Consider the following 27,001-nt stretch of genomic DNA (forward strand, 5'->3'; position numbering starts at 1 on the left):
AAATGAATTTCAGTTAGAACTTTGACTAGGCTCGAGGGTTCGACATTTTCCTTTGTACTTCTATACAGGTTCTTTTTGACCTATGATCCAAAATAAGTCAGTAGTCATGGCGATAAGGGAGTGGTAACTATCTGATATTGAAGCTAGTTTGATGATCTGAAACATTAAGGTGAACTACAATCAGAATCTATGAAGGCCAATTAATTTTCCAGAGGACTGTATTCCCATGCTAGGCTGGAAAAAGCCGTGCTCTGTTAGAATGTCTGTTTTTTTTTTTTTTCAAGGTTATTTTAACAATGCCTGGTGTTGATGATTTTACTGCTGCCAAGTTAGAGACTGCCTGTAGGCGTCAGCTTTAGGACCAGCACTGACGTCTGGTCTAACACAGCAAAAAATACCCTGAGCCATCACAGTTGTTTGTGATAATGTAAGAGTTTATTAAATAGCTTTTCCTCCACATTATCAGATGGATATCAATTCTTTGACCTAAAATTGCTTTCTTCATGCACATTAAACGAGCCCAGTTGGAACAGAAAGGCTCATTTATACCATAATGAATGTCTTACTGAAATTGAATGGCACTGATTTTTGCTGATTATGCTTTTGCCTGGAAAATGTTTCTGTGCTTCACTTTCTGAGCCAATAGCTGTCAGTATAATTCACATGAGTCAGGTGTAACGAGGAGCAAAAAAAAAAAAGAAAAAAAAAAAGAGGGTTTATGTTCTCTGTTTTGTACTAAAAGAAGTGTGGGAGAAGACAATGCTGTGCTGAATGCAGACACAATTTATCAGTTGTCAGTGGGTGTGTGAACAGTTGGGTTTAAGAACAGATTTCAGTGTTGGATGCTTGGTGGAAGTTTGGAGATTTACAAGAAACAGCAGGATACCATTACAGGACCAGACCACGTATCTGGACTTTTATAGCAGTGCACAGTGTCAGTTTTGACCTGGAGGTAGTAATCTCAATCATCATTACTGTTGCCTTTTCCAGTATTGTCTGCAGGTTATGATTCTTTCCTTTCCTCCATGTCTCCTTGCAGGACTACTATTTGGGTTTTTTTTCCAACCATTTTTTACTGTTCTGTCTTAATAAATGAAATCTGAACTTAATAATAAAAAGGATTACGATATAATTGCTCATCAATAAGACCAATAAAAAGGATATTAATGTCAAAACATTGCATTACGGTGAAGTTATGACCTATACATTAGTCAGTGATGGCATAATAATGGAAATTTTGTTCAAAAGAGAATGTACCGTACAAAAAGGAGCATGAGTACCACGGGGAAAAGAACAGTGTATGTTAAATGGTACAGTTTGATATTTCTGTGGTGTTCTTGTGCCATATTCAGATTTTTGGAAGAAACTACTTTTTTTTTATTTTTTATTTTTTATTAGCTACACGCCAATATACAAAAATAATAAAAACAAATGCTTCATATCACTTTAAGGTAAATAATCTATTTAATATTTGAGTCTCACTCGTTGAACATGATAATTGAAATAGCTTCACTTTCTGATTATATTATAATATGGTTATATAAACTTGATAACCAGCCAATTGTCTGAATAGAAACTGTTAATAATGCATCAACACGCTAAGAATAATGAATAAATCACCATATATTAATTTTAAAGTGTGTGATTATGAATTTGGCTAATCTTTCCAAAGTGTCAGCTTTAGGTTACTCTAATTTAAAAAATGTCTGTCTAGCACACATGCACTTTTATATTGCATGTGTGCTATTAATATTTCTGTTGCTTGAAATAATTTGCTCCATGCATATTCCATAAACTTTTAATCTATATTTTTAATTAGTTATATAATAACTGGTAAAGTTAACTAGTCTTTGACAAGTTTGAATAGACACATCGTCTAACCATCAAAGTATAAGACAGCTGGATGGCTTCTCTGACTTTTCGCACCAAATCTAAATAACGTCTTCAGTTCAGAACGTGGCTATGATTATTTCAATTACTTACATTTCACTTTGATCATACAAGTGAATTAAGTTGAAACTGGAAAAAAAAAACATCATCTAAGAAAGTCACATATATTACACTGAGTTATTGACTTTGCAGCAATCTCATATTTAGCAGCAATGAAATGGAATAACTCCTTAATATTGCAGCATTTACTGACTTTACGCTGCCTTGCCTTATTTTGTTTTTATTTGTTATCATTTGTTTTGTCTCTTCCAGATGTCTGAATGATAACATTTTTTCTGATCATGAACTACAGTTTCAGTCCAATTTTGTGCTTTGTCTTTTATACCACAACCAAACACAACTTTGAGTTAAATTATAGTGTTCAAAAACACATTTCCTTTTACAAACAGCAGCACAACATACTCATTTAAATACCAAAAGCACAAAACATTTCCTTCTGTGCTCTGTAAAAAATTGATGACATTTTGAAAGAACACCCTAAACAAGCAAAGGAAAACACCTCAGATGTTTGCACCCTATGGCTGCAATCTTTCACTTGTTTTAAGATATAATTTGAACTTCACAGTTGCAGAACAATATAGTCTCCAGGAACAATTTTTCCATCCTAACTCTGTTGGATGTGACACTGCCTGTGCAAGTCTTGTATTGTAGTGTAAATACAGGAGTATTTATTTCTCATTTGTTTCTGGAACTGTTAATAGATTCTTATTTAGCCAGAGTGGAATAAGATAAAAAATTAAAAAAAAGCATCCTGCTAACATTACCAGGGGGCATATTTGACTTTTCTGAAGCCCTAGAGAGTTGCACTTTTTTGAATTTACTTTGTTGTTGTTGACTGAGACTTCATAAAATGACAAAGAAAAGGGCTGCTTGGTGATCTGTGCAAAGCAAATGGCTAAAAGTCTCAAGTGGACTGTAAAAGATCGAGGTAATGGTTTAATTCTGTTTCGGTTTCTCTGTGAATTTGTGGCAATAACAGGGTTGTATTTGTTCATTCTTGTTGGGGGGATAAAAGTGTTTGAAACTCAGTCAAGCAACTTGCATGAAGCAATATACAAATTCAGAGTAATCACCAGTCTCAATGAAAGAAGACAGTGTGAAGACAATGACTAATGAGATTATTTAGTGGCTGAGAAGTTACATTTTCATCCCTCTCCTCACTTGCTTTTCAAGTCGCATTTGTCACACACTGAGCTGATATGACTATTTCCACATTTAGCCCAGCATGACTTGGTCCTTGAATGTTGTCTTGGAAACTAATGAGTGGCCGTCTGCTCACAGGAACCATGGTGGTGCAAGTGGCAGCCACAGATGCAGATGACCCGACTTATGGGAACAGTGCCCGGGTGGTCTACAGCATCATCCACGGGCAGCCATACTTCTCGGTGGAGCCCAAGACAGGTAGGTGTAATTTCATCCCACCCTCTTACAGTCATCACACACAATTACTGTAAATGTCAGACAGTGTGGATATCTCTGTGTTTGTGAAGTAGGCTCGGTGAAGAAAGTGCTGTATTATGTTGTGTAATAATAAAGATTCCTTAACAGTCATATATCCACTTTTAACAATCTGGTCCTACACTAAAGCCAAATAAAGTACATTTCATCAAATTGGAAGGTCAATAGAAAATGCTACACATGCTATACTTTGTTCTGTTGTTGCCATTTTCATTGTTAGAGAAAACAACCTGTAGAGTGTTGAGCATTATTAAACATCTGGACCAGACAGCTTATGGCTATTGATTTGAAACAATACATAATATTGGATCTGTCTGTTTTAAATCTCACACTACAGCTGGTGCCCTTTTGTCCTACTTGAGTACCCGTCCCCCAGAATGTCTAATTACTTTGAAGAAAGTAGATATTAGCTTCTGCGTGCTAGAACAGTTTCCACTGTGCATATGTTTGTGAATAAAGGTTTTAGTTGCTGTTTGATTTATTAAAAACCAAGATTATAAGTGTTTTTTGAGGGGTCTCAAGTGTTTTAACTATTCATGGACAGTTTTGGTCCCTAACCGCTGCGGAAACTTGGGATCCACATTTATGTTGTTACAAATAAATGTACATTATAAAATGAAATAAATATAAAAAGCAGTTTTTATGTTATTTATATACATGTTATTTCTGTATGTAAAGGGAAAAACCTAACTGAAACAACCCAATAAGATGTGAAGATGCATATACTGTCATTCTTAAATCATAAATTACACATAAATTAAATGGATTTTAGAAAGCTGGCTTCAATTTAAATAAATCACATCACATCAAGTAGAACCTGTCTGACAACATAAAATTATTTAAAAAATTTTGTTTTGTCATTTGTGTATTTAATAAGGGGAGGGTGACCCTTTGATTGATTACTATTATTTTCCTGATAAGCCCTTACTGCTTGTGGCCCACATGGTAAAGACTTTAAAGCCCAACTTCAAAGATTTCCATTTCTGCTTCACATTCACACATGGATTATGTGTCCACTTAATGGTCTTGCCATCTTTGGCTGAATGCTGAAATGTGTTATGTATCCTGGAATTGTTTTTATCATTATTGCCTTTATATGAAATATATTGCTACCAAAACAAAAACAAAGTATGAGCATCATCATTCAGTGTTTGCTTTCCCCCTTTTTCTTTCAATAGTTTTCATGAAATCAGTGTCCCCATAAACTGATTGCTTTTGTTTTTTAATTTATTTTCAGACATTATGATGCACTACATATACTAACTTCAATGCCAACTGTGGAAGCGAACACTTTACCCTGCAGTTAGATTTTGAACATCTGTAGATGTAGTCAGTTTAACTAACACATTGTCATACTTGTGATAACAGCTGTGAGAGGGGAAAATTATACACTTGCACAGCTTTAAATTAGCTATTTAATGTAAAATCAGGCTTTTGTCTGACGCTGTATTTTGACTGAAAAATTAAGATGTTATCTAAATAATTTAAGTGCTCCACAGGCCTTGAGAAAAATATTACGCTCCCATCATTATTTATTTAAAAAAATCTCATTGATTAATATCTTGGTTTTTTATTGTTTTGTTTTGTTTTTAAAAGTGATGTGATTTTTTTCATTGTTAGTGGAAGCAAAGCATTTCTATCAAAGCTTACTAATCCACATATTTAAAAAATATATATCTAGAAGACCCGCCCTACGTTTTTACTGCAACACATATGGGGGTTTCTACTGGAAATGTACCTGCCACAAACCCAGTTCTTGACCATTTAGCCTGAAGGTTTGCATCCACCAAATTGATCAATATGAAATGGATACAGTTAATATGCATTGTGATAACCCAATGTAATGCAAAGTCTGCTGAAATCAAACAAAGTTCAATCAGTCTTTCAGAGACCAAATACTTCCATTAATTGAGTCTATTTGATTGTAATTTAATCTCAGTATGAATGCAGCCTCAGATGTTAGAGAACATAAATGAACAAACAGCATCATAAAGACAAAATAAAAGGACAGGAGAAAGTTTTAGAAAAAAATTATGGCTGGCTTTGAACCTTGCACACAGAAGTATGAAATTGATAATCTGAAAATTTTAAGAGCTTGTTGAAATTCCAGACCTACCAAAACACAGGCTTCCATCCAAACTAACAGGCTAGGCAATGAAAGCATTAATCAGAGCAGCAGCCAACAGGCCCATTTAAACTCTGGAGGACTCAGGTTGGAGGATCTATGGGCGAGAAAACCATTAGTTGTGCACTCTAAAATTTGGTCCTCTGTGCCAGAGTGGCAAGAAGAAAGCCGATGTAGAAAGGAAGACCTGAAGAAACATGTTTGCAGTTTGCCACAATCCATTTAGACAAAATAGCAACACTTGAAAGTAGATGGTCAGATCTGAAGAAGCCAAAATTGAACCTTTTTCGGTCAAATGTCGAACAGTATGCGTGTTGAAGATGTATAAAACACAGTAAAGCATAATGGTGATGTAATCGTGCATCAAATCGGCCCAATTCCGATAGTTTCACCTGAAAAAAATATGCGTATGTGGTACTAAGTTGTATATGTGTCCGATAGTTTTCAAAGCGTCTGCAGTCTGAATGGTCATATCTCATTTTATCCGACTCTTGCATCATTAACATGACAGATTAATATTAATTCTGCACTGAATAATCCAGGTGCATTACATTCAGATGTAAACAATGGCTCAAGCCAGCAATGCTAACTCTCAGCTTTCTTCTTTCTTAGTTTCCTTCATTTTTGTCACCTCTCATTGCTCGACATCTTTACAATCTGTTCATAGGTGGCTGCATCTATTATTACATCCGTGAACACTGCACTGCTGTGTGACATCTATGTTCTTATTCTGTGCATGTGGGTAGTTTTGGGATCGTAAAATGTTCACACAAAAATCTGACTGCAGCCGCATTTAATTAGCAGTATGAAGAACATCTACACACAAACAGACACACACAACAAAAACGCACAAAAAACGAATTCAGCAAAAAATCTGAACCTGCTGTGAATGCAGTCTTACCAGCCAGAGCTACATGTTATAATGAATTAAATTAATTGTTTCCTCAAGTATTTGTATCTTTAAATATGTTTAATTGTTAGAATGAACCAGTCAAACTCTAGGCTAGTCAAAAAATTGCTGTTCATAGATGTTTGTTATTTGATCACACTGAGCTTAAGCTACTTAGGAAAGAAGAGCAAGCAAAAATGTAAGTGGCCACGTGTGCAAAACTGACAAACCTCAAAAATTCCCAGCTAGCAATTTCTGCCTTCTTCACAATTATGTGTTCCTGTTCTGTTTCCCAAAATTCCAAACAAAGACATAATTTATAATTGCAATCTGACAAAAGTTTGAGATATGAGGTCTTAAACTGTATGCAACAAGCTAAAAAAGAATAAAAAATGACAGCAGTTTTACAAATATTGGTGTTGGAAATTTAATTTTAATCCATGCCTACTTTTTTCAGTTTTAGATGATACATTAAATTCTACAACCTAAATAAATGGGCTCAAAACATAACTCGAGCAAGTAATGTAAAATGGGATAGAAAAGATCTCTGTTTCAAAACAAGAAAAGTCTGTAAAATGGGTTTTGAAAAGCGTGCAACATAATTTGTGAGGTGGTGTTGTGTTGTGTAATACTACTCCATGCCACTAGGTGGAGCCGCTGGTAGGGTGTGTGAGAGAACGGTAGGCGAGTGAAGAGAAATAATGAAGAGAAGGATAATGGCGTTGTATTCGTTCTGTAGTTGGATTTGATGTGCTGCGTTAAATAAAGGCACAGATGTTCAAGAACGTGTCTTGTTTCTACACCATTACAAATTGGCGACGAGGGATCCTGCGTGTGCGTTTTTTTTTTCTTCTGCTGAAGTTTTTCTACCTACTGAATTAGCATGGCTGCTAACGTCCACCCACCGCCGTCGTTTTTGCCCTGCCCTGGAGAACCTGCTCTACCATTCAACATGTGGATGCGTATGTTCAACAATTACTTGCTCGTGATTAATGCAACAGGGAATGCTTGGCCTGACGCCAGAAAGAGAGCGACTTTATTGCACTGCTTAGGAGCAGAAGGACAACGAACGTTCTACTCATTAACGAACACAGGTGACACGTTTTCTTCTGCTGTTGCCGCTCTAGAAAAACACTTTTCACCGAAAGTCAACATTGTTGTAGAAAGGCATGCTTTCAGAAAGCGAACACAATCACCACATGAGACTGTTGAGCAGTACGTGACTGCTCTACGTGACCTTGCTTCTAGATGTGACTTTGATGATAAGACCGAAGAAATGATCCGTGATCAGTTAGTTGAACACATATTCAACTCCAGAATAAGAGAGAGACTCCTACTTGAACCTGATTTGACTCTAGATAAAGCTGTTACTCTTGCAGCACAAATGGAGTCGGCAGCTTCCCAAGCTAAAGCGTTAACAGCTAATAGTGATGGCCATGTCCAAGCCATACAATCTCGTTCATACTCAGCTACGAAGAATAACAATTCCGTCCTTCGACCTACCAAGGCATCTTCTGCTACGTCGATTCCTGCTAAAAGTTGTTTTAGGTGTGGTTCAAACAAACACCTGGCTAACTTCCGCCAATGCCCTGCTGCTAAAGCTACATGTAAACTCTGCCAAAAAGTTGGTCACTTTGCCCGTGTCTGCTGCTCATCTAAGACGAGACAGGTCCGTGAAGTGCAGCTACCAAATCTGACTGTACTGTACTTGAGAGACACTTTGCATGCATCAAAAACCCTACAGTGTGACATTGAATTACGCACCACAACTTCACCTACCAAGACACTTCGACTCACTGTCGATACAGGCTCTGCAGTTTCCATACTGCCACAGGAAACCTACAAAGAACATTTCAGTGGTACACCGCTACGTCCCCCTGACCTTCGTTTGGTTACGTATACAAAAAAAACAATTCCTGTTCTAGGATGTTTACAAGTTGAAGCGAGTAGAGGACTTACTACTGCACCAGCTACTCTTTTTGTTGTAAAACAGGGAACTCCTCTTCGAGACTTGATGGAAGCACTGCACATTTGCATATCTGGAAACGCTGTTTTGCCACCATGCACTGCCCCTACTGCTCCCGTGATGACAACAGATGCATCACAAGCATCACTTACCTCTGCTGCGGCTGCTGCTGATATAGGTTGCGTGAAATCATTTGTTCATAAAGTAAGACTGGATCCTACAGTTAAACCAGTACGACAAAAGCTTAGACGCCTTCCCTTTGCGGTGAGGGCTCCAGTTTCAGCTGAACTGAACCGCCTCCTGAAAGCTGGAGTCATTGAACGCATTGATGCATCGCCATGGGTTTCACCAATCGTAGTGACAGGACGCAAGACAGGAGGGATACGCTGTGCAGACCTCCGTGAACCAAACAGAGCTGTTATTACAGACTGCTATCCCTTACCACATGTGGATGAGTTGTTTGTCAGTCTACAAGGTGCAACTCTGTTTTCTACAATCGATCTAGCCAATGCATACTACCAGCTACCCTTGCATGAAGATAGCAGAGATTTAACTGCATTTATCACACATGAGGGTCTTTTCAGATTTTGCAGAGTTCCTTATGGCCTTGCCTCCGCTCCTTCAGCATTTCAAAAGATGATGGCTGAGATTCTAAAAGATCTTCCTGGTGTCCAGAATTACCTGGATGACCTCATCATCTATGGTAAAACTCCTGATGAGCATGACGGTAACCTGAACGCTGTTCTCCAAAAGCTCAAAACTGCTGGTCTTGTGCTGAATGAAAACAAATGTCATTTCAGAAAGACATCTTTACGTTTTTTGGGTCATGTCATAACTGCAGATGGCATTCTCCCTGACAAAGCACACATTGACGCTGTTTTGAATGCTCCTCCACCCACTGATGTTGCTGCATTGAGATCCTTCCTTGGGTTGGTCTCTTGGTACTCCAAATTCTTGCCCAATTTTGCAACAATTGTGGCACCTATGCGTTCTTGTGGAAGTGGGACAAGTAACTATATATGGACTGCAGAAGCACAGAGAAGTTTTGAAGAAATTAAGCAGCTTCTGGTGAACAGCCCTGCTCTTGCACTGTTTAACCCTTCTTTACGTATTATTATATCTACGGATGCCAGTGATTACGGATTGGGTGCTGTCTTTGCACAGGTTCAGCCTGATGGAACAGAGAAGCCTGTGGCCTTTGCTTCTCGCACACTGTCTGCAACCGAAAAGAAGTACTCTACTGTCGAGAAGGAGGCACTTGCATGTGTGTGGGCTACAGAGAAATGGAGAACATATTTGTGGGGTCGACGCTTCACCCTTCGAACAGATCATCAAGCTCTGACCACACTTCTGAGCACAAAAGGAATGAATCGAGCTGGACTGCGCATTGCACGGTGGTCAGCTCGCCTGCTATGTTTTGATTATGATGTCATTTACCGACCTGGTTCTCAAAACTACACAGCTGATTGCCTGTCACGCCTGCCTTTGCCTGCGACGTCAGATCCTGTACCGGATGTGGATCCGGAAGTGGTCGCTGAGATTTCTGCTACTCTGTCCGCTCTTCCTGTTACTGATTTTGATTCAGCTTGCTTCTCCTGCCCTGAACTGATAGACCTGCGCGCAAAATGGAAAAAGGCTGGCCTGCCTCCATTAAATCGGTCAGTGATACACTTGCGCCATACTACAAGATCAGACATGAACTTTCCACTTACAGTAATTACGTCCTCAGAGGTGCGAGACTCATTGCACCACTTTCTGTCAGACATACTCTGATTACACTTGCACATGAAAGTCATCAAGGAATTGTGCGAAAACAACGTTTGAGAGACCTTTACTGGTGGCCAAAAATGGACTCACAAGTTCAGGATGCTGTAAAGTTATGTGTAATGTGCCAGTCAAATGATAAAACTGCCCAAACACGCCCTGCTCCTCTTCAGCCTGTGCCACTGCCAGATGGGCCATGGAAAAAACTTGGACTTGACATTGTAGGTCCATTTGACACAGCTATTCCGTCTTGCAGATTTGCTATTACATTGACTGATTATTATTCTAAATGGCCTGAAGTTGCGTTTTCACATACTGCCACTACGAATGATGTTATTCAGTTCTTGTCAACTGTTTTCAGTCGTCATGGAAACCCTGAGAATATTGTTACAGACAATGGCACTCAGTTTACATCTGGAACCTTCTCATCATTCCTCCAGAATAGAGGAATATCTCACACCAGAACTTCTGTCTATTATCCTGCTGCCAATGGTGCTGTTGAAAGGTTTCATCGTGCTCTCCGCTCCTGCATTCAAACTGCAATACAGCAGTCTACGTCGTGGAAAGACACTGTCTCAGAATGGCTTCAAGTATACCGTGCAACACCTCATGCAACTACATTCACCTCTCCATATGAACTTCTCTTTGGGAGGAAAATGCGTACTAAATTGAATATTCTTCCTTTGCCTCCTGCTACATCTTCACTGCACGACAAGGCACAACGTGCAGTTCTGAAGCAGCAAACCAAAATGAAACGCTACGCTGATGCCAAGCGCGGTGCAAGAGTACCTTCATTCCAGATAGGAGAGAGGGTGAGGATACGGAATCCATTACATGTTCCAAAAGGTCACCCTAAGTTTACCCTCCTGCAACCATCACAAAGATTAAAGGTAAACACACCTTCACGCTGAGTGACGGAAGGAATTGGAACGCATCCCACCTTGCACGCTGCACTGCAGTTTCTGGACAAGACTCTACTATGACAGGACTGGAAAGGGTTCGGCCTGATTCACTTCCTCATAGGAAGCTTCCTCGTGCAAAACACAAACCCGGTTGGCACAGAGACTTTGTTATGTCTTAAAAGTTATGTAGAAAAATAACTGTTTCGTAAAGTTATATTTACTGACTTTCTTTGATAAAATGTTATTTCATTTACTGGTTACTAACATGGGTTAATTTGTTTTATTACGGAATTATTGAGAAAAAATCTTGTTAGAGTTAAAGGGTTATGTAATCCTTATTAGTACATTTGTTTCATATTTCTGTTGCTACAAATATGCAGATAATTTCAAGTGCATTTGGATAATGGGTTGTATTAGCAAATTCTGTTCAAGTATACTGTAGAGGAAGTTTAAACCTTAACAAGGGAGGAAATGTTGTGTTGTGTAATACTACTCCATGCCACTAGGTGGAGCCGCTGGTAGGGTGTGTGAGAGAACGGTAGGCGAGTGAAGAGAAATAATGAAGAGAAGGATAATGGCGTTGTATTCGTTCAGTAGTTGGATTTAATGTGCTGCGTTAAATAAAGGCACAGATGTTCAAGAACGTGTCTTGTTTCTACACCATTACAGGTGGTTTGTTGATTTGTAGGGCGTATTACTCTGAGAAAGTGCAGCTGCAGTCCTTGCTACATCTTCATATCTGGCTCATTAGCCACTGCCCTGCCGAGGCTTTGCAAAACTCATGCAAAGCAGTCTTGCAAGGAAACAGAAAAATAGAGGCCATTCCATAATATTAGGCTTCATCCTCTGCCTAGAAGCAACACGTCCACACATGTTTTTGCATCTTTATAAATGTAGTTCCAAATCATGGACTTGGAAAAAGCACTGCAATGCAGGGACACTTTTATCTCTCAGACACAGAAATCAGAGGGATGCTTCACAAAACGAACTCTTCCATAACCAATCATTTTCACCGTAAACATTCATTAAGCCACAACACTGGAAAGAAATAGAGCAATTCTGAAATAAAAATAATGTGCATCACAATAAAGAAAATAGCTTTGTGGCGTGCTGGCATAACGACTTTTGCAGCCTGAGAAGGAAAAGATGGGACAAACATCAAAGTTTAACATGAGCTGTAAAAAGCCTGCATACAATCACAGGGAATGTTGTTTGTTCCCTCTTTCAAGAGAACTTCATCTAATGAAGCTTCTTGCTGAACCTTCATTTGCCAAGTTATCCATATTAACATATTTTGGTTTGAACAATCAAAGTTTTGATACCCTAAATAAATATTCCTTTTGTTGGTAGTCTTTATGTCTCTGCAGTCCCTCTGAAAACTTTCCATAAATCTTTGGATATAAGTCAACATCCAAGAAGCAAAAAAGTCAATACCTCGGTAGACTAATTAAAGAGTTAATGTGTGGTGATGTCTTTCTCTTCAGGGAAGTGCGCTTAACTCTTTTTTTTTTTTTTTTTTACACTGGTAATATAAAAGAACAACTTATAGCTAGTGGAAGATTGTTTCTACAGAACACTGTATGTGCTAAAGGGGATTCATGGACTCTACAGTGTTTATAGTCAATTTATTTTTCAATTAAAAAAATTCACATCACTGAGAGATGGATCACTAAACAGATTCAACACTGAAAACTTGGAAGTTCCCGTGTGGCTTTGCTAAAATATATTTTCAATGCACTTTCTTAAGCATTGTGATTTTGTAGGATTATCTCACTTACAACTTTTAAATAGTTTTGTATTCTTACTAACAAAGTTGCAGAACACAATTGTCATTTTCCAAAAAAGCTAATTTAGCTTATATGCATTAAAGGCCTAGAGTTTCTTTTATTATTAGACGCTCAAATTGCCTTGGTTCTTCAGACCTACCTGACGTTTTAACAGTATACTTCAAAGCTGTTGTTGTCCAGGTTTACACCGAGGGGGTGCAAACCTGGACAACAATGACAAACCGACATTGCCTACTGCTGCTGGCTTACTGCTGGAGGACAATTATCATCCTTCCACTGCAATCATATGGAACAAAGTGATTCAAGCAATAAATGACTAAAAATGTTCTTGTTGAAGATTTGCTACGGTACCAGCACACCATCTATAAAGGTTGTCTTAGATGCAGTCCAACCTGAATGCAAACTAGGCTGATGAGAGCAGGTTGTTCTAGCAGACTGAAAACTGGTGTTTTATGCCCTATCCAACAATTACAGAATTTTTAAAATACATAAATAAAATATTTATTTTCACTTCTTTAATTTGGAGTGGAACCCCACCTCTTCACCTATCCAGCTTGTACCTTCCTCCAACAGTCACTGGGGAAGAGGTTATGCTACACACTTATTTTGAAGAGGTTTTTTTTTTACAAGTAACCCAAAGTGAAAGAGATTTTCAATAAATGAATATAATGAGTAATAGCTATTTTTTAAAGCTAATCTGTCGTCTGCTTGTACCGCGTTATTCGACAGCTAATTAGTATTGTTTGTCGTTTAACCCACAGTAGTTTGGATCCCAACTGTCTGTCTGTGACATTGTCGGCTTTTAAACGCAAAATTTGGGGATTACTGCCTTAAGTGATTAAATCCATCAAAAGAAATGTGATCCAGCAAAAATTTTCTAAACTGGAGGAGGTCTGATAAAAATTCGATCACTTGCCTCTAGCTGTTCGATGCTCTCTAACAAAGTTGGTGAGAACACTTGCACCCATTGATGACTCTTGAATGAGATTTCATTAGATCAATATCAATTAGAGTGAGAGCAGACATTTACATAAATGATGTTCAAACGGCGTGTCTGCCCCATAAACCTCCTATTATTCTCATATCATGTTTTCTAGACTCTCGGCTCAATGACCAGAGCTAGTACTTTCACATCCTCAGCTGAGGAGTTTCATTAAGCTAAGTGGATTCTTTGAATCCCCAAGGTTGATATTTGGAAAGCTTTAATGGGATATAATTACTTGCTTTGAGTGGTCTGTGTTCTTTCACAGTCAAGTGCAATACTCACTAGGGTTCAGTGTATATTAAGTACATTTTCATCGGAGCACACACAGTATGAAATGCAAAGGCACAAGAACATGTTCACCTTTCTGTATGGATGAACCGAGCTAAGAGCGTGCAAAATTGTTGTTTACTACCCTTCATTCTGAAAGGGACTCTAAGTAAAACGTTGTTATGGGCTTGATGAACAATATTTAGGCTTCTGAGTCACTAATTTGTTTTGAAAACATACAAAGTTGTGTATCTAAAGAGTGTCATAGATTACTCATACCCATTAAGCCTACCTAGTAACAACAATTTCAATGTATTTTACTGGGAATTTTATAGAGCACACGAAGCAAGCACATAACTGCATTGTACAGTCTTGTATATGCAGACATTATTCATGGTTTAAACATTCAGAATTACATTGATGGTAGTCCTCTGCCTTATGAATAGGTTTTGTTATGTATTACATGCAGTGTGAGAAGGAAGCAAAAGAATCCAAATGGATGATTTGTGATGCTACAGAGCTCTGTGTATCACTTCTGACAAATGACATTTAAATGGTGACTTTAAAACTTTCAACATCATAGAAAAAAGAAAGGGAAAGCATCGAAAATCAGAAACTGATTCAGGTACTACATGTAATAGATTCACAATCCCTTCCCCCACACCTTTTTTGTAACAGTTCTCATCCGTTCCTACAGTTTTAAAAAACTATACCGTCTACTATCGACACCAGCTTGTTCTGGATTGCAGGAGGCTGGTGTCTGTTTCTGGGTGTTGTTGGGCAAAAGGCTGGATACACCCTGGATAGGTCATTAGTCCATCACAGAAAAACTTAGAGATAGGCCAAATAAACATACACACACACACACACACACACGCCTACACACCAAGTCACAATTAAGAAATATCTTTTAAAGATCAATTAACACAACAGTTGTGTTTTTGGACTGTGGGAAAAGACAGGAGTACCCAGAGAGAACACCATGTAGAAAGATCCAAGGATTTAATCAGTGTTGCCAGAAGCTGCATTATGTAACTTTTACAAATAGAAAAATGTTTTTTTTTTTCTTTTTTTACATTAAAGCTATCATTAGACTGTGACGCTATTATAAGAGATCGATGACCTCTGAAAACCACCAACCTCCCCGTTTCTCTCTGCTACGCTACAGCTGGTTTACTAGAACAGAGCCTTCCATGAATGCTCAGTCTAGTTAGTATGGCACCATTACCACATTTAGCAGCGTGTATCCGACACTGAGTGGCAGCTCTAAGATCTTCCTCCTGGTGTTGATTTGTTGTCTTTGATTGAGAGCGATGCATTTTTGCAAACAGGGAGGAACTGGGAGGAGGTGGAGAACCTCGATCTTTTCACAGATTTTCAGTCTCATATTACAACATGGTGACAGTTTAAACAAATCTGTAAAAGTTACATACTGCAGCTTTAAAGGATGGACGGAGGGAGGGATGGGTAACATTTAAATTATGTGACAAGAAATAAAGTCTTTATATTCAAATGTTTTTCTGTGCTCAGTTAGACTTTTTACTTTCCACACTTCATAGAAACTCTGCTTTAAAGTAACTTTATCCCTTTGTGCATCCTGCAGGCATTCATACTTGTGCCTTTAACATTCAAATAATGTATAACAGTCAAAAAATTCCCACAAAGTTTGTTTTATCAGGTTTTTGTTCTCACGCTACGGATACACATCCATTTAAGCTTCCAGCATTCTTCTGCCTATTAGCACTTGTTGCAGCAGAGTAGGAGGCTCACATCAGCTGTGGGTATTAAAGGCAGTCAGCCAAGAAATTGATAGTGTAATTATTCTTAGTGTTAGGGGCAAAATATCATGAGCTGATTACAGTTCACTACAACAGAACTGCAAACTGTGGCATTAAAAACAACAAATCAACTATTTCTAACATTAGTTAAAAAAAACAAAACTTTTCTTTAAAGAAATTACGTCTTCAAGGTACTTTTGAAATTATAAATACGAAATTAAATTTCACCTTTATTTGTAAAACAAACAAACGAAAAAAAAACAAAAAAACAACAACCTGTAGTTGCAAAGTCTCCTGAGTGGGTGAGTCAGTATCCAGCTTTTCCAAAGAACCTTTAGAGCTATTATTGCTGTTATTTGCAGTTTACTCTAAACTGTGTCTTTTTCCGGAGGTATTCAATACCTCTGCTCATACCGGCTGTTAAATGGCCTGTTTTTTGTGTGTGCTTGCTCTTAAGTCTGTAACATCCCGTTGGTTCATATATCTTTCAGAATACACCCCGGGGATGAGACACTAGCTGTTAGTCAGCAGCCCAGGATTGAGTGTATAGCAATCAGTGCTGTGCCTCCATCTTTATAAGTTTCTAATTAGTCTCATTTGCAGTACAAGCCTAGACCATGGCCCCTGCTGACTTTGACAAAGTACCGGAGCCGGAATACATTCTAAGCTTTACGCTGCAATTCTGTGCTGGCGATTAACTGGCTGAGGGCTGATGGCTTTAGAAGGAATTCATGTGACCCCGTGTTCAGTGGGTAGCATCCTGTCTCTTACAAGTTACCGAAGTTCCTAATCCCAAATTGAATCCACAAGGTGCCCTTGGGAAAAGAGCCTAATCCTGAATAGCTTCAACAACTTCCAAGCAGTGTATAATGGAAAATACAGTTTTAAGGTGCTTACTTAGGACTGTATTTGGTAATATATATTGGCTGATTACCTGCAGTTCAGTCTGAAGGTGAAGCTGAAATGGTAATACTGTCAAGGACTATGCTCTAATTGATGACAGACCTCAAGGAGGTTTTTGAACAGCTGCCTCCAACGCCACGCACCTCAGCAATATGGTAAAGTCCTTTGGAGACAATTAAACGAGCACATTAGCACTGCTAAGCATGCACACACGCATAAACCTCTAGTAAGCTGCAATAACAAGAGCGGAGTTCAGGTTATAGGAAATGCCAGGTGCCTGAATGAGAGGATTAATTACATCCTGAGGGTAGTATTTAAAGATGTGACAAGGCGACGTGAGTATGACATCTGAATATGACAGGCACTCAGGTGGAAGAGGAGCCGTGGCGGACTGAGCCGTGTCTGCCCGTCGGACCAAGAATCTAATTAAAACCGAAACAGGTCACACAAAGGAAAAAGCCATGTCCAATCCTTATGTGGCATACAGCTGTGAATTTTCACACTGAGGTCAGAAAATGATGAGATTGGGTTAGTTATGGATATTAACATGTTTCTTATTTTCTTTTCCTAAAACATGAATCTCACTATGTACCCTTTTTTATTTTTTTATTTTTTACTTTTTTTTTATTATAGTACACGTTGCTTTACACTGCGTGGTTGCTGTGGCTACTGAACTAAATCAAGAACATTACAGCTGAAGGCTAGATATAAATCTGGCTATCTCCTGCAGTTCAGGCAGGTAATATAGAGCATCGTTTCCCAACGGTGGGGTCTGGACCCCACTCTGGTACATGGAAAACAAGCCAGGGGATGTGAAATGATCCTCAGAAGTCATCTTCTGCCCCAATTGTCCCAAATAGATTTAAAAAGCAGTCACTGATAATGAATGAAAATAGTTTGGTATTCCTTGTTGCTGCTTATTTCATTGCTATGGTTTTGTTTCCTGTGTCTGCTTCCTTTAAATATTTCAATGTAAGGCAAAACAGCTTTTCAAAGCAGGATGTACTGTCTATAGCAGTAGACTGACAGTTCATGTATTTGCACTAAATCACTAAATATACCATGGTTGCTTAAGTGTACATGCAAAGTAGTAGAAATCACACATCACCAAACTAATGTAATAATAGCTAGTAATTAAAGCAAGCAGATGGATATTAAGGTTTCTGCGTTGACATAATTAAGCAGAAGCCAGTGTGATTTTAGTATATGGAAACTCAAATGGTTATAAAATACGTGTCTGTTTATGGTAAACTGTTTCTGCATTTATTTAAACAGTTGACATCTAGCATCGTCTTAATTATATTGATGGAGCTGTACTTTTCTCCCACTCCAAATAATAGTTTTATCTTGCAGGAAGACAAAAGAAATATATAAAAATGTTTTATATAACTTAAACACTAGACCTACATTTTTTACAAACAAATCTATTTTAAAAATACATTTATTTTTCTTCCTATTTTGGGTGTGTGACAGTTGACTCTTTTGTCCCCATCTGTCCATTCATCCATCCATCCACCCTTGTGCTATCTGCCCGATGCATCATAACTCCATCCAGTTGATTTGATATCAGAATCTTCATACATCGTCAAATTGCTAAGAGTAAATCTAAATGCTTTTAATTTTAATCAGAGGCATAGCACACAGACAGTTATATTTTCCATCATTCTGATGTCACACTGACTGCAGCTTGTTTTCTTTCACACACTGGTTTTCATGATGCATGAGTCCACCACTCTGGCCTTTTCTGCCCTGGTATCATGCGGCTCTTTCAGTCTTGTGGATCCCTGGGTGGCTATGGTAACTCGTGATTAAAGCACGAGGCTTGAATGTCACTCAGTAATAAAGTACCAGAGCTGCAGGTTTTATTCCCTGTTTGTCTGACTGTTTTTTGTGTCTGTTGAAAGAATCTATTCCTTGTAAGTGGACCGCCTAAGGGCTCTGCAAATCACATACTGCACCCTTCATGTTTAAGTGTACATCACCTACATCAGGAGATCTCATAGCTGCACGCTGAGCCAGAGGGCTCCTCTAAAGCCAGTGCTTTTATTTTCCCCCCGTCACAAGACAAATGTCAAGTATCCAGGCTTTAGGAGGGAGCGCGGCCCACCCGTCTGCCGCCAGTGGTTTGGAGACAGCTAGATGAATGTGAGGCTACAATGCGTCTGGCTCGCACCGGAGGCAAGGAGTCACGGTGCAATGAGGAGGCCGTGCTGTGATAACGACAGAAGGGTTTTAATCATCACCGCTCCCCGGGAATGACACCAGCGCCGCACGGGGTAACAGAGACAGAGAGCAAGGTGGGGTGGGGTGGAGGAGGGCGACTGGCACCCAGCAGACAAACAAGCAGCTTGTAACATCCCTGTGTGGATTAGCACTGTTGCTTGGTGTGAAGCTCGTGTTTTTCTGGAAAGCCAGCAGGAGAAACATGTTACCCTTTTATTGTGTTTTGCTTTATATTTTTTTCAGCATTGCAAATTGTCTAGTACCTTTTGGTGTTGATTTTCTGAAGAGTGTAGATTTCAATTGTCCAGTATTGGGACTGAACCCATGACCTAGGCATTACAAGCACTGCACTCTGACCAGCTGAGCTATCCAGCCATACATAATTTTGAGTTTTTATCGATGTAAGAAAAATGTACATAATCTTGACAAAAACAGTGAAATTCTAATGTTTTTCAATATGCATAAAGATTTAATTTAAAGCCTCCTGCTATTTGGAAGGGTTGATTTTCTGAAGACTTTATGCTTCAATCTGCCAGTATGGGGATTGAACCCATGACCATGGCATTATTAGCACCACGTTCTGACCAGCTGAGCTAACCAGCCATACATAATGTTGAGTTTTCATCAATATATGAAAAACGCACATGATCTTATCAATAAAGATATGACAAAAGTGCTCATATTCCAGTGTCTTTCAAAATCAACTTGAATCATAGTTTAATTTAAAGCCTTGTGCTATTTTTCAGTTTTGATTTTCTGAAGAGTGTAGGTTTCAGTTGTCCAGTATGGGGATTGAACCCATGACCTCGGCATTATTAGCACCACATTCTGACCAGCTGAGCTAAGCAGCCATACAGAATTTTGAGTTTTCTTTGATGCAAGAAAAACTTACATGATCTTGACAAATTCCGTGCTTTTTAATATCAATATGCATAATGGTTTAATTTAAATCCTCCTGCTATTTTGAAGGATTGATTTTCTGAAGACTTTATGTTTCCATATATAATGTTGAGTTTTCATCAATATAAGAAAAACTTTGAAAAAATAGCTCATATTGTAATGTTTTACAAAATTAATATGCATAATAGCTTAATTTAAAGCCTTCTGGTATTTTTAAACATTATGTCTGTTTTTTCAGGCTTATTAAGTCAAAATTAAAACTGTAGAGTACCTCACAAAATTGATTTACAGCCCTTGAACTTTTGTACATTTTGTCAGGTTACAGACAGAAACGTAACAATTTATATGATGGAACAACGCAATGTAGCGCATAACTTTGAAGTAGACAAATCTTCTCAAATGTAGAGACAGAATTTTTTACCCACTTAAAAAAAAAAAAGCTCAAGCTCAGACAGATTGATTGTCTCTTAACATATTTTTTTCAAATTTTGCCACATATTTTCAATTTGTCTGAAGTCAGAGCTTTGACTTGACCACTGCAACACATACCGCAAATACAGTATTTGTCAATCTAAGTCACTCCGTTATAGTCCTGGGTGCTGTATTTAGTTTTCTTTCTGCAAGTTGAATATTTGCCCAGTACATTGTTTTTAACTGATTTTCCTCCCAGATTTTTCCGTATTGAGCTGCATCTGTCATCCAATAAACTATGAGTTGATTTGCTGTCCTGGCTGATCTAAAGCATCCCTAAAGTGTCGTGGCATCATCGCCTTATTAGACAGGGGGTAATGTGTTAATAGTCACGTCATTTTTTTTGTCATTCCAGTATTATGCTGTTGTCATTTTTCTCTGCACATGGGATTTCACATTTTGGCAAGAAAGCCCAATTTTCATCTTATCTGAGAAGACAACCTTCTTCTCTTTCCCTACCGACTTCTTTACATAACTTGTGGCAAACAGCATCTCTACTACTGTTTTTCCCCCACAACAGTAGCTTTCTTCTTAACCTTTTGTTTAGGAAGGCCGAGTTTGTTAAGTAAAATTCAGGTGGCCTCAGCATGAGTTGTGAATTTCTCCAGCTCCTCCTGAGTTACCGTGGGTGCACTGGCTGTTTCTTTGATTTATTGTCTCCCTCACTGGGCAGTTAGATCAGATGGACTTCATGTTGCGGTAGATTTACAGTTTTGCAGTACTCTTTCCATTTTCAGAGATGCTTAAATCTTTGCAGTTTGTGTGATAGATTGTACATGATGGAGATGATTTATTTTAGCACACCTTTCACTTTATCATTTAGCACTACCTTTTATTGGTGTATCAAATGATATTCAAATGATATGCACTCTAGTTGTAATATGATAAAATATAATAATGTTAAAGGGACAATATTACTTTTATGCTTTGGTGGCAAAATTTATTTCTCCCATTTCCAGCTCTGGAAACTGAACATATTTTTATTTCCTAAGCTTTTATGGTAATCGCAACATTACCCAGCTTCCTCTACATATTCAGTTGTCCCGGATATTTAAAGATGCCAATGTTTTTTCCATGTCGAAACATGCATGCCTGATGATTATGAAGCACAGAACCAGAAGGGGAAAAAAAACTTTTGTTTGCATCTTGCTGATATTTACTGAGCTTTGTGGGATTGAAGTCAGTTATCTGATGGAATTTAGTCACCAGGGGGATCAGTCGATGATGTGAGTTGCGCTCTTTAGTTGGCCCACTCCGCATACAGATTTTAAGTATACATGTATGGATGCATCAGATAAATACAGCAAATGGTTGAATATTAAAGCATTTGCTTCTAAAAAAAAGCATGTTATTTAGAGGAGAAAGGCATTTATTTTTCTCACAACCGAATGTTGCACTCTTCATTAAACGCCATGATTTATAAAAAGAAGTGAGGATTATTGTTTTATTGACCGGCGTCATCCCAGTGTGAACTCACAAGCTGTGGCTTTACAGAAAAAGAAGTGAGCAGCTCACTATAATTTAACTAACTGAGCCATTTACTTTGAAAGCCAATACCATTGTCAGGTGGTGGGTCTGTAATGACATTATTAAGGAATAGCAGAGAAAATAAATTAAATACCAACAGGAAATCTTTTTTTATTTTTCACCATGACCAATGGTCAGAAGGAGGCTTCATTTTCATCTTCGTCTTCCCTCTGCGCAAAAATTTAATGTGTGAGACCTTTCTCATAACACAGCATAGTGGGAGAAATGTGGACAGAAACCCAGTAAACGGAATAAAATCCACAATAAAACACTTACACTCTTTCAGAAGTTTTCTGTTTTTTTTTTGATGGTCACACTGAAACAAATATAGCTACTTTATAGTTGGAAGAGTGAGCTCAAATGCCTCCACAGAGACATAAAAGACTAAGTGTTTATCATGGCAAATGGCTTTGCCTCCAACAGTGACACAACCAGAGCTTCTTCTTTTCCTCTGGCATTTCCCTTTAGAGGTCGCTACAGCAAGTCATCTGTTTATATCTAACACTCTGTTCCACATGTTCTTCTTTCACACCAACTACCTTCTGTAGTGGCACAACTAGATTTTTTTTTCATATTCTTTTTAATATTGAATATCCCCAAATTTAATATTTTTGTGGCGATCAGTAAACATTGAGTGTGGGAAGAAATATAATCTACAAGAAAAGCAGCACTGCTTCCTTAAGATACAGTGACTTCCTCACTCCCATTTCTCCAAACAGCTGTCACCAGAATATGTGATTTTAGGGAATCATACAGACATTCTGTTAGTTTCACTTTTACCCCATAAAACCAATCTGTATTTTACTAATGAGGGTTTGACTACGGCACTCAACAGTATTCAAAGATGTTAATAAGACAATTTAAACTCTGACACTCTAGTTAGTTTTCTCACAGTAGCATGTTGTTTGAATGACTCTGTTGATTGAATGACTTTTCTCATTATTTCATATAAAGTCTGCAGCAGAGCAATTTGTTGATGGTTATGTTTATATCTGTTCGTGTCATGTTCAAGGTGGGTGTGTGAATGGGTTGTTCCCTGACTCTTTTGCTTTCAAAATGTGGTATTCACATCCATCGTGTGCACTGATTTCCTCATAAGGCACAGATGGTATAACCTAACAATAAAGTATTATTCCCAGATTAACCTGATTATTATGGTAAAACACTGAGGATTATCACCTGGAGAGAGAGAGAGAGAGAGAGAGAGAGACAGTAATGAGTTACTGCTATCAGGAGAAATCAATAAATTTTTTTTATACTGACATATGAGACATAAAACATTGACTCAATGAAAGACAAAAACACTTAGCAGACATAATATAAGATCACAACACCAACGGTCACCTCAGTGGTCTGGTTGTTGACTCTCATCTTGAGTTATCATTTGAAGCAACTGAACCGTGTTTTGCACTCAACCCTACGGTTTGAGAAATTGTGTTCCTTAATTTTGTGATTTGTCCTGTTCAATGATCATGGGGCAGAATTTGCTTCCCAACAGAGAGAGTTTTTGTGAGTGAGAAAAATCATACACAGACATTCCTTACAGATAGTGCTTACTTTATTACTTTTCTGTGTTGCAAACAAGACCAACACATCCATTTGACATATTTTTATTAAAAATATATTGTCAAGGAAACAGTCTGTTAACTGAGTGATTGTTGATTAAGAATGTCATAACCACCCTACTGTATTAGAAAAGTGCATTTTAAAATGAGATGTTTGAAACTAGTGGAAAGGTTGCTTTTCATATATGTTGCATATTTTTAGTTATTTCTAAAATACGGTATTTGAAGCCATACACGTTCAAGGAAAACTATTTTTTTTTCTTTTCAGAGTTTCCAATCACTTTCATCTGAAAAAACATCAACAAATAAATTAGCAGTAATTACTCTGGAAAGAGAACGCAAACTTATGAGTAATACTGAAGAGCCAAAACTGCTAAAGAAAGTTCATATACCACAGAGAAAAAGACACAGTTAAAAGAAAATACTTTTTCATCCTTTTAAAATGTCAAGGTAGCATCTAATGCCTCATCAATTAAAGATGGCACGTAGCTCAGCTGCGCATTAATATTAGCTACTTTCATATCTAATGTTTGCTAGCAGATTATCTTAAAAGGTATGCCACCTATTCCCTGATTGTGTCATTTTCCTTTTTATGTCTTGAGTTTCAAAAACACTATCTGAAAAGTACCACATGTGTATTCTCCCTTTGTCAGCGGGCTGCATTTCAGGAATTTAAACATCCTTAAACATTTCTATGTCACCTGTAGATAAATTTCCTCTGTCTTTATTTTTTGTGTCATGCTTAATCAGATCTTAAAATAATTTTGTATTGTATGTCAGATAAATATAGCCTGGGTAGATACAATAAAGTCTGTTTTATACTGTGATTTTATGTATTATGGGAAGAAAAGCTCTACAAAACAACCTAGTTCTGTGGAACAAAGTAATTGCAACAAACTAACTAGACCATAAATCTAATTACATGTTCCTCGCTTTGGTCAGAACAACTGCCAAAAAGCAGTTGTGAAAACTATTAATTCTTTCAACTTGTTGTGATGGGATTTTGGCTAAGTCGTCTTCTTCTGTGCAGAATTATTTAGTTCAGTCACAATGGAGCAATGGTGCAGTATAAAGTCATGCCATAGCAGCTCAATTGCATTTAAATATGGATAGTGACTAATACCACTCCAAAATTTATCTTTTTTCTTTGTTCATATTTGCCACTGTTGAGAATAAATAAATCGACACCACTCATAAGTTGACTTGCTGGCCTGTATGGATCATATTCTTATCATAAGCTGATGTTCAGACATTCTCATTAGGATGTGTTTGAATACATGAACAATCAGCTTCTTCAGCAATTACCTTATATGGCTTACCCTCCTTGTGAATGGTGTTGATGACTGTCTTCTGGACATCTGTCCAGTCAGCAGTCTTCCCCATGAACATGTAGCCGGCTGACCCGAAGTGAGAGACCATTTGAAGGCTCAAGAAACCTTTGAGTCAATTAGCTGATTATGGTGCAACAGCATTGGATTCCCGTAATTATCTTTTCAACATTATTCAAATTTTCTGAAACAGAATTTTGGGTTTTCATGATCTATAAACCATTATCATCAAAATTACAAGAAGCAAAGGCTAGAATAACGTCATTCTATGTGGTTATTCCATATTATATAAGAGTTTCATTTTCTGAGATGACTGGCAAAAAATATTGCACTTACATTCAATATTCTGATTTTTTTTTTTTTTAGAGGTACTAGTATATACACCAGGGCTGACTGCCTGAAAGGAAATGAGTGAGCGGAGATTAGAGTTTGGGTCAGGTAGCCTCACAAATGTGAATGGGCAGGTGGGAAAGAATGACGAAGGAAGGAGAAGAAAAATAAATGAATTTTTCTTAACATGGCGCTTTAAAGTCAGATCAGTGTTTGTGAAAACAAAAATTTCAAAATGAAGAGTGTACATATCAGTCCACAATAAGCACAACAGCTCAGGAGGCGTAAGCCTAAAATACTGGTATCTAGGGAAATCCCACTGTGCAGTTGGAAGCCCACCAGTGTGTGGAAGAAGACGGAGGCGTGTTGTGGTATATCTGTTTCAGGAAAGTTGTAATCTGAGTCGTTGTGCTGCTGACTGATAGGATATGTCTGTACTCATCAGATCAGTGTTGTCTCACTGTGGGGAAGCTGACCGTTTTGGCTCTTTTATCCAGTGCCATCCATCAGAGTAAGATTACGTTATTATGCTATCCCTGCATGGGCCACGGTCTACTCAGTTTTCAGATTCGAATAACTATAATGATAGAAATAAATATTGCTGTCTCATTTTATATATAAAAAAATGTATACTTGTGACTCAGTCTGAACATTTATTTTATGAAGTATTTCATTGAGAAGTCAGTAGAAGGTCAACCAACGAAAGCAGAGAAAGCTGCATTGCTTTAGTTTAATTTAGTTTGATTGCTAACTTATAATAATAATATATTTCATTTAGAAGGGCTTTTTCTAACACTCAAGATCATTTTGCGGAGAAAGTAAAAAAAAAAAAATTATAGACTTTCTGTGGCATAAGGAAACCGATATCCTTATGCCACACAATACGGATATACTGTGGACATCTATTCTTATGTACAAGTACAGACAATAAACTCATTGAAATCTATCTGACTGGAAAGATTTATAAAGACAGCTCCTTTTGGACTCCAGAAAACCACAGTAAAGCCATTATCCACAAAAGGAGAAAACATGGAACAATAATGGACTTTCCCAGGAGTGGTCAGTCTACCCAAATTGCTCTTAAGAATTCATCAGTGATTCATCCAAGGTTTTCAAAAGAACCCAATACAACTTCTAAAGCACTACAGTCTCATTTACGCCAGATAAGTTCAGTGTTCATGATTAAATTATAAGAAAAAAAAAGGGAAAAATGTCTTTTATGAGAGCGTTTTCCAAGCATTTGAATGTTGTGGAAGACATTATAAGAGTCACATCCTATGTCAGTATCCACACGTTAAACATGAAGTTTGAGGGAAAAATACATGTAACTTGTAATATATGGGAACCGGAGGATATCTGCCTTACCATTCACATACTCTGTTATTAAATTGGATTCCATGCAATGTTTTATGTAATTTCAAGGATTAGACTTAGAAATTCATTAGGTTTCAGCTCTGAGAACGAGGCCCTATTTTCATCCTCTATATCAGACTGCGAATTTGATAAAGTATGAAAATATGATTCATTTATTCAAGAACTGTGCGCGGCGGCTTTATGTGGTTCTTAATGAGTAATCTTCCATACTCTGTGGGAATCTTTAATAAGTGCCATTTAATGAATGAAACACGTTGTGTGGCAAATCATTAACTTTGAAAGCACCCCTGATTGCTTTTGAAGGATTACAACTCTTTTCTTTGATTTAAATGGGTTGCGTTAATTTTTCTGGAATTATCTTTGTATTTAAGGGATAAACTCTAGATTAGAAAAGTGCCATAAATAAAAATATTTTCCTCTTTAGTCATTTGAAATGTTTACCTCTTTGCTTTTGCAGCTTGTATTTAGAGGGATTCAGGTGAAACCAGACAAATGGCAGTTATTTGATG

At 37.8% G+C, this 27,001-nt stretch overlaps 1 protein-coding gene across 3 annotated transcripts in view; it reads left to right on the forward strand.

Moving 5' to 3' along the window:
• The window catches only part of LOC122823996 (cadherin-7-like), a 133,977-nt gene that overhangs the window by 61,841 nt on the left and 45,135 nt on the right, over window positions 1–27,001 (forward strand). For all 3 annotated transcript variants that reach the window (XM_044104132.1, XM_044104131.1, XM_044104133.1), the window contains one exon: window positions 3,232–3,351. In XM_044104132.1, the coding sequence (XP_043960067.1) occupies window positions 3,232–3,351 (120 nt within the window). The remainder of the gene's footprint in view (window positions 1–3,231; window positions 3,352–27,001) is intronic.

This window comes from Gambusia affinis, linkage group LG21 (assembly GCF_019740435.1).
Source record: "Gambusia affinis linkage group LG21, SWU_Gaff_1.0, whole genome shotgun sequence".
Lineage (NCBI taxonomy): Eukaryota > Metazoa > Chordata > Actinopteri > Cyprinodontiformes > Poeciliidae > Gambusia > Gambusia affinis.